At 45.4% G+C, this 9,216-nt stretch overlaps 1 protein-coding gene across 1 annotated transcript in view; it reads right to left on the bottom strand.

Annotated features, from left to right (window-relative positions):
• The window catches only part of LOC118220420 (deleted in malignant brain tumors 1 protein-like), a 27,883-nt gene extending 18,969 nt beyond the window's left edge, over positions 1 to 8,914 (bottom strand). The window contains exons 1-10 of the mRNA XM_035404282.1: positions 8,823 to 8,914; positions 8,378 to 8,692; positions 7,560 to 7,874; positions 6,772 to 7,086; positions 5,960 to 6,268; positions 5,108 to 5,422; positions 4,285 to 4,599; positions 3,375 to 3,689; positions 2,156 to 2,470; positions 1,338 to 1,658 (exon numbers count right to left, since the gene is read on the bottom strand). Of these exons, the coding sequence (XP_035260173.1) occupies positions 1,338 to 1,658; positions 2,156 to 2,470; positions 3,375 to 3,689; positions 4,285 to 4,599; positions 5,108 to 5,422; positions 5,960 to 6,268; positions 6,772 to 7,086; positions 7,560 to 7,874; positions 8,378 to 8,588 (2,731 nt within the window). The 5' untranslated portion in view covers positions 8,589 to 8,692; positions 8,823 to 8,914. The remainder of the gene's footprint in view (positions 1 to 1,337; positions 1,659 to 2,155; positions 2,471 to 3,374; positions 3,690 to 4,284; positions 4,600 to 5,107; positions 5,423 to 5,959; positions 6,269 to 6,771; positions 7,087 to 7,559; positions 7,875 to 8,377; positions 8,693 to 8,822) is intronic.
• Positions 8,915 to 9,216: the final 302 nt, after the last annotated feature.

Below are 9,216 nucleotides of genomic sequence, written 5' to 3' on the forward strand. Positions count from 1 at the left end.
CTTACTTTTGACTTCTTAGGTTATTTATTTATTTATATATAATTTTTTATTTCTTTATTTTGTAAAGCACCCTGGAATGTACGCACGAAGAGCGCTATATAAGAGCTTATTGTATGTATTGTATTGTACACCCATACACACACACACACACAAACACACACACACACACACACACACACACACAAACACACACACACACACACACACACACATACGCAAACACGCACACACAGACACAGACTCATGCATACACACACACACACACATACATACATACGCACACACACTCACGCAAACACGCACACACAGACACAGATTCATGCATACACACACACACACACATACATACGCACACACACTCACGCACACATACATACATACGCACACACATACATACGCACACACACACACATACATACACACGCACACACACACAAACACACACACACCTACACACACTCACACTCACACACACACGCACACACACACATACATACGCAAACACACACACACAGACACAGACTCATGCATACACACACACATACCTACGCACACACACTCACGCACACATACATACACACGCACACTCACACACATGCACACACATGCATGCAGACACACACAGGCTACACAGATAAAACTCACACAGACACTGGGAGATCATACAAACTCCACACAGATTAAACTCACAGACACTGGGAGATCATACAAACTCCACACAGACACTGGGAGATCATACAAACTCCACACAGATTAAACTCACACAGACACTGGGAGATCATATAAACTCCACACATATTAAACTCACACAGTCACTGAGAGATCATGCAAACTCCACACTGATTAAACACACACAGACACTGGGAGATCATACAAACTCCACACAGATTAAACTCACAGACACTGGGAGATCATGCAAACTCCACACAGAATAAACTCACACAGACACTGGGAGATTATACAAACTCCACACAGATTAAACTCACACAGACACTGGGAGATGCCGCTGCTCAGAAATGCCTTTATGTGAATTCCTGCAGCTCACAGGAAGGCTGTGATAGCTCTGTGTGCTCCCTCTTCCTGTGTGTCTATGGTACATATGGTGTGCTTCCCCTATCACAGGGCTATGGGTTGCACATCCCCGCCCTCTATAGTGTTCTCTGCATTTTACAGATTATATCTGCATCACAATACCCAGCATTACAGCCCCTGACATGTAACATTTCACAGTATAGTGAATGAATATCTTGATCTTCTTAAATATAAATGCATACAATCTGTTAAAGACTATATTAACCGAGTGTCACTGAAACACACAGTATACAAATGACTCTTACCAGAACACACTAGTCCCACATCGTTTCCATGGGAGCAGGGTTGATTCTGTGAGGGTGCTCTGGGACAGAAGTAAATGTGAGATTCGTTGCCTGAACACTGAATCTCCTCTGCCCACACCTGGCCCTCCCCCTGGCCAAACGCAACTGCCCCCCGAAGCTCTTTAGGAACTCCACAGCCCAGCTCCCTGCACACAACCTCTGCGTCCCGCTGGTCAAAGTCAGCATCACACACCGTGCCCCACAAGCTCACATGATGCAACTCTACTCTCCCAGAGCACAGATCAGCCCCGCCCACCAGCCTGAACTTTCGAGGGGCTGGAGCTAAACAGGGAATAAAGAGAGAAGCATCAGCAACGACTGGCACCTTATTCCTGAGACAACAGTGAGCACAGCTGCATGAATACAGGACTGCACGGCTATTATACATGGAATACAGCAGTGTGATATGAGCCAATCTCACGTCTACGGCAGTCTGAGATGAGCCAATCCCGTATAAACTGCAGCGTGTGATGAGCCAATCACATGTAAACTTCTGCTACAGACTTAAACTTTAAAAGAATAAATGTTCTGATAGCGTCAGAAAAAGAGAAATACATCAGAAACACAAAGATTCTGCTGTGACTGCGTAAGAGCTGAATTAGTTCAGTGAAAGGAGCGATACAGTAATTTACTTCATAACACCACATTTTAAAATGTAATACTATCTTTTAGTTATGTAATAATATATGCATTTATGAAACTAATATGTCCTCATTTAAATCCAAAGTCCTGTGTTGGTATAAGAACACTGGTAAGAGCTGAATAACACTGAGTCCTACCTGAGCAGATCACTCCAGCATCCCAATTATGATAACAGCTATGTACACCCCATCCTTGTGACCCACACTCCTTCAGTGTGGATTCTGATCCCCCGCAGGACACATCACTCATCCATATTCTCCCAGACCCTCGGCCAAAGTGACCATATGGTGGTGCTGCTACAGCATCTCCACAGCTCAGCTGTCTACACAGCACCCCTGCATCTGTCATATCCCAGGCAATACCACACACTGTCCCCCACTCTCCCTGATGGTAAACCTCCACCCTCCCAGCACAGGGGCTGCCTCCATTCACCAACCTCACATCCTCACTGCCTGAGAGACAGAGAGAGATAGATTAAACTCACACAGACACTGGGAGATCATACAAACTCCACACAGATTAAACTCACAGACCCTAGGAGATCATACAGCCTCCAAACAGATTAAACTCACAGACACTGGGAGATGCCGCTGCTCAGAAATGTCTGTATGTGAATTTCTGCAGCTCACAAGAAGGCTGTGATAGCTCTGTGTGCTTCCTCTTCCTGTGTGTCTATGGTACATATGGTGTGCTTCCCCTATCAGAGGGTTATGGGCTGCACATCCCCGCCCTCTATAGTTTTCACTGCATTTTACAGATTATATCTGCATCACAATATCCAGCATTACAGCCCCTGACATGTAACATTTCACAGTATAATGAATGAATATCTTGATCATCTTAAATATAAATGCATACAAACTGTTTAGTATTTATTTAATAAGATCAAGATATTCATTCATTATACTGTGAAATGTTGCATGTCAGGGGCTGTAATGCTGGATAATGTGATGCAGATATAATCTGTAAAATGCAGTGAACACTATAGAGGGCGGGGATGTGCAGCCCATAACCCTCTGATAGGGGAAGCACACCATATGTACCATAGACACACAGGAAGAGGAAGCACACAGAGCTATCACAGCCTTCCTGTGAGCTGCAGGAATTCACATACAGGCATTTCTGAGCAGCGGCATCTCCCAATGTCTGTGAGTTTAATCTCTCACAGTGCTGAATTAGTTCAGTGAAAGGAGCAATACAGTAATTTACTTCATAACATCACATTTTTAAATGTAATACTATGTTTTAGTTATGTAATAATATATGCATTTATGAAACTAATATATCCTCATTTAAATCCAAAGTCCTGTGTTGGTATAAGAACATTGGTAAGAGCTGAATAACATTGAGTCCTACCTGAGCAGATCACCCCCGCATCCTCTCCATGACCACAGTAATTGTGACCCCATCCTTGTGAGCGACACTCCTTCAGTGTGGATTCTGATCCCATGCAGGACACTTCACTCATCCATATTGTCCCAGACCCTTGTCCAAAGTGAGCATCTCCTGGTGCTTCTACAGCATCTCCACAGTCCAGCTGTCTACACACCACACCAGCATCTGGCATGTCCCAGTCATCATCACACACTGCCCCCCACTCTCCCTGATGGTAAACCTCCACTCTCCCAGCACAGGGGCTGCTTCCATTCACCAGCCTCACATCCACACTGCCTGAGAGATTGAGAGAGAGAGAGAGAGAGAGAGAGAGAGAGAGAGAGAGAGAGAGAGAGAGATTAAATTCACAGACACTGGAAGATCATACAAACTCCACACAGATTAAACTCACACAGACACTGGGAGATCATACAAACTCCACACAGATTAAACTCACAGACACTGGGAGATCATGCAAACTCCACACAGATTAAACTCACAGACACTGGGAGATCATAAAAACTCCACACAGATTAAACTCACAGACACTGGGAGATGCCGCTGCTCAGAAATGCCTGTACGTGCATTCCTGCAGCTCACAGGAAGGCTGTGATAGCTCTGTGTGCTTCCTCTTCCTGTGTGTCTATGGTACATATGGTGTGCTTCCCGTATCACAGGGCTATGGGCTGTACATCCCCGCACTCTATAGTGTTCACTGCATTTTACAGATTATATCTGCATCACAATATCCAGCATTACAGCCCCTGACATGTCACATTTCACAGTATAATGAATGAATATCTTGATCTTCTTAAATATAAATGCATACAATCTGTTTAGGACTATATTAACCCAGTGTCACTGAAACACACAGTATACAAATGACTCTTACCAGAACACACCAGTCCCACATCGTTTCCATGGGAGCAGGATTGATTCTGTGAGGGTGCTCTGGGACAGTAGTAAATGTGAGATTCGTTGCCTGAACACTGAATGTCCTCTGCCCACACCTGGCCCTCCCCCTGGCCAAACGCAGCTGCCCCCAGCAGCTCTTTAGAAACTCCACAGCCCAGCTCCCTGCACACAACTTCTGCGTCCCGCTGGTCAAAGTCAGCATCACACACCATGCCCCAGGAGCTCCCATGATGCATCTCTACTCTCCCAGAGCACAGGTCAGCCCCGCTCACCAGCCTGACCTTACGATGGGCTGCAGTTAAACAGGGAATAAAGAGAGAATCATCAGCACAGCAACGACTGGCACCTTATTCCAGAGACAACAGTGAGCACAGCTGCATGAAAACAGGACTGCACGGCTATTATACATGGAATACAGCAGTGTGATATGAGCCAATCTCATGTCCACGGCAGTGTGAGATGAGCCAATCCCGTATGAACTGCAGCGTGTGATGAGCCAATCACATGTAAACTTATGCTACAGACTTAAACTTTAAATGAATAAACATTCTAATAGCGTAAGATAAAGAGAAATACATCAGAAACACAAAGATTCTGCTGTGACTGCGTAAGTGCTGAATTAGTTCAGTGAAAGGAGCAATACAGTAATTTACTTCATAACACCAGATTTTAAAATGTAATACTATCTTTTAGTTATGTAATACTATATGCATTTATGAAACTAATATGTCCTCATTTAAATCCAAAGTCCTGTGTTGGTATAAGAACATTGGTAAGAGCTGAATAACACTGAGTCCTACCTGAGCAGATCACTCCAGCATCCTCTCCATGAGAACAGCTATGTTTACCCCATCCTCGTGAGTGACAATTCCTCAGTGTGGATTCTGATCCCCTGCAGGAGACATCACTCATCCATATTCTCCCAGACCCTGGGTCAAAGTGAGCATTTCCTGGTGCATCTACAGCATCTCCACAGCCCAGCAGTCTACACACCACCCCTGCATCTGGCATGTCCCAGCCCCAATGACACACTGTCCCCCACTCTCCCTGATGGTAAACCTCCACTCTCCCAGCACAGGGGCTGCCTCCATTCACCAGCCTCACATCCTCACTGCCTGAGAGAGAGAGAGAGAGAGAGAGAGAGAGAGAGAGAGAGAGAGAGAGAGAGAGAGAGAGAGAGAGAGAGAGAGAGAGAGAGAGAGAGAGAGAGAGAGAGAGAGAGAGAGAGAGAGAGAGAGAGAGAGAGAGAGAGAGAGAGAGAGAGAGAGAGAGAGAGAGAGAGAGAGAGAGATTAAACTCACTGACACTGGGAGATGCCGCTGCTCAGAAATGCCTGTATGTGAATTCCTGCAGCTCACAGGAAGGCTGTGATAGCTCTGTGTGCTTCCTCTTCCTGTGTGTCTATGGTACATATGGTGTGCTTCCCCTATCAGAGGGTTATGGGCTGCACATCCCCACCCTCTATAGTGTTCACTGCATTTTACAGATTATATCTGCATCACAATATCCAGCATTACAGCCCCTGACATGCAACATTTCACAGTATAATGAATAAATATCTTGATCTTCTTAAATATAAATGCATACAATCTGTTTAGGACTATATTAACCCAGTATCACTAAAACACATACGGTGCACAGAAGACTCTTACCAGAACACACCAGTCCCACATCGTTTCCATGGGAGCAGGATTGATTCTGTGAGGGTGCTTTGGGACAGAAGTAAATGCGAGATTCATTGCCTGAACACTGAATCTCCTCTGCCCACACCTGGCCCTCCCCCTGGCCAAATACAGCTGCCCCCCGAAGCTCTTTAGGAACTCCACAGCCCAGCTCCCTGCACACAACCTCTGCGTCCCGCTGGTCAAAGTCAGCATCACACACCGAGCCCCAGGAGCTCCCATAATGCATCTCTACTCTCCCAGAGCACAGGCCAGCCCCGCCCACCAGCCTGACGTTGCCTAGAGGTTAACAGGGAATAAAGAGAGAATCATCTGCAATGACTGGTACCTTATTCCAGAGACAACAGTGAGCACAGCTGCATGAATGCAGGACTGCACAGCTATTATACATGGAATACAGCAGTGTGATATGAGCCAATCTCACGTCCACGGCAGTGTGAGATGAGAGAATCACGTATGAACTGCAGCGTGTGATGAGCCAATCACATGTGAACTTCTGCTACAGACTTAAACTTTAAATGAATAAACATTCTGATAGCGTCAGAAAAAGAGAAATACATCAGAAACACAAAGATTCTGCTGTGACTGCGTAAGTGCTGAATTAGTTCAGTGAAAGGAGCAATACAGTAATTTACTTCATAACACCAGATTTTAAAATGTAATACTATCTTTTAGTTATGTAATAATATATGCATTTATGAAACTAATATATCCTCATTTAAATCCAAAGTCCTGTATTGGTATAAGAACATTGGTAAGAGCTGAATAACACTGAATCCTACCTGAGCAGATCACTCCAACATCATGTACATGATTACAGCCATGTATACCCCATCCTTGTGAGCGACACTTCTTCAATGTGGATTCTGATCCCCTGCAGGACACATCACTCATCCATATTCTCCCAGACCCTGGGCCAAAGTGAGCATCTCCTGGTGCATCTACAGCATCTCCACAGCCCAGCTGTCTACACACCACCCCTGCATCTGGCATCTCCCAGCCCCTATGACACACTGTCCCCCACTCTCCCTGATGGTAAACCTCCACTCTCCCAGCACAGGGGCTGCCTCCATTCACCAGCCTCACATCCTCACTGCCTGAGAGAGAGAGAGAGAGAGAGATATTAAACTCACACAGACACTGGGAGATCATGCAAACTCCACGCAGATTAAACTCACAGACACTGGGAGATCATGCAAACTCCACACAGATTAAACTCACAGACATTGGGAGATGCCACTGCTCAGAAATGCCTGTATGTAAATTCCTGCAGCTCACAGGAAGGCTGTGATAGCTCTGTGTGCTTCCTCTTCCTGTGTGTCTATGGTACATATGGTGTGCTTCCCCTATCACAGGGCTATGGGCTGCACATCCCCGCCCTCTATAGTGTTCACTGCATTTTACAGATTATATCTGCATCACAATATCCAGCATTACAGCTCCTGACATGCAACATTTCACAGTATAATGAATGAATATCTTGATCTTCTTAAATATAAATGCATACAATCTGTTTAGGACTATATTAACCCAGTGTCACTGAAACACACAGTATACAAATGACTCTTACCAGAACACACCAGTCCCACATTGTTTCCATGGGAGCAGGGTTCACTCTGTGAGGGTGCTCTGGGACAGAAGTAAATGTGAGATTCATTGCCTGAACACTGAATCTCCTCTGCCCACACCTGGCCCTCCCCCTGGCCAAACGCAGCTGCCCCCCGCAGCTCTTTAGGAACTCCACAGCCCAGCTCCCTGCACACAACCTCTGCGTCCCGCTGGTCAAAGTCAGCATCACACACCATGCCCCAGGAGCTCCCATGCTGCACCTCTACTCTCCCAGAGCACAGGTCAGCCCCGCCCACCAGCCTGACCATACGATGGGCTGCAGTTAAACAGGGAATAAAGAGAGAAGCATCTGCAATGACTGGTACCTTATTCCTGAGACAACAGTGAGCACAGCTGCATGAATACAGGACTGCACAGCTATTATACATGGAATACAGCAGTGTGATATGAGCCAATCTCACGTCTACGGCAGTGTGAGATGAGCCAATCCCGTATAAACTGCAGCGTGTGATGAGCCAATCACATGTAAACTTCTGCTACAGACTTAAACTTTAAAAGAATAAACGTTCTGATAGCGTCAGAAAAAGAGAAATACATCAGAAACACAAAGATTCTGCTGTGACTGTGTAAGTGCTGAATTAGTTCAGTGAAAGGAGCAATACAGTACTTTACTTCATAACACCAGATTTTAAAATGTAATACTATCTTTTAGTTATGTAATACTATATGCATTTATGAAACTAATATGTCCTCATTTAAATCCAAAGTCCTGTGTTGGTATAAGAACACTGGTAAGAGCTGAATAACACTGAGTCCTACCTGAGCAGATCACTCCAGCATCCCAATCATGATAACAGTCATGTACACCCCATCCTCCTGACCCACACTCCTTCAGTGTGGATTCTGATCCCCCGCAGGACACAAGACTCATCCATATTCTCCCAGACCCTGGGCCAAAGTGACCATATGGTGGTGCTTCTACAGCACCTCCACAGCCCACCTGTCTACACACCACCCCTGCATCTGTCATATCCCAGGCAATACCACACACTGTCCCCCACTCTCCCTGATGGTAAACCTCCACCCTCCCAGCACAGGGGCTGCCACCATTCACCAACCTCACATCCTCACTGCCTGAGAAAGAGAGAGAGAGAGAGAGAGAGAGATTAAACTCACACAGACACTGGGAGATCATACAAACTCCACACAGATTAAACTCACAGACACTGGGAGATCATACAGACTCCACACAGGTTAAACTCACAGACACTGGGAGATGCCGCTGCTCAGAAATGTCTGTATGTGAATTTCTGCAGCTCACAGGAAGGCTGTGATAGCTCCGTGTGCTTCCTCTTCCTGTGTGTCTATGGTACATATGGTGTGCTTCCCCTACCAGAGGGTTAGGGGCTGCACATCCCCGCCCTCTATAGTTTTCACTGCATTTTTCACTTGGGGGGGGGGGCAGAGTTTGAGTTTTAACAAACCTTTATTTCACAATACATACAGTCGTTTGGCAAAAATAAAAGCAGCTAAAATAAAGAAATCACCATATCAAAATGAACAACAATACCAAGACACAAAAAAACAAACAAAGATTAAATAGGGAAAAGGAAAAGAGAAATAAAAGTCGAACAAAGCAATGGAACGCAAGCTTCTAA

Source organism: Anguilla anguilla, chromosome 2, assembly GCF_013347855.1.
Source record: "Anguilla anguilla isolate fAngAng1 chromosome 2, fAngAng1.pri, whole genome shotgun sequence".
In the NCBI taxonomy this organism is placed as follows: Eukaryota; Metazoa; Chordata; class Actinopteri; order Anguilliformes; family Anguillidae; genus Anguilla; species Anguilla anguilla.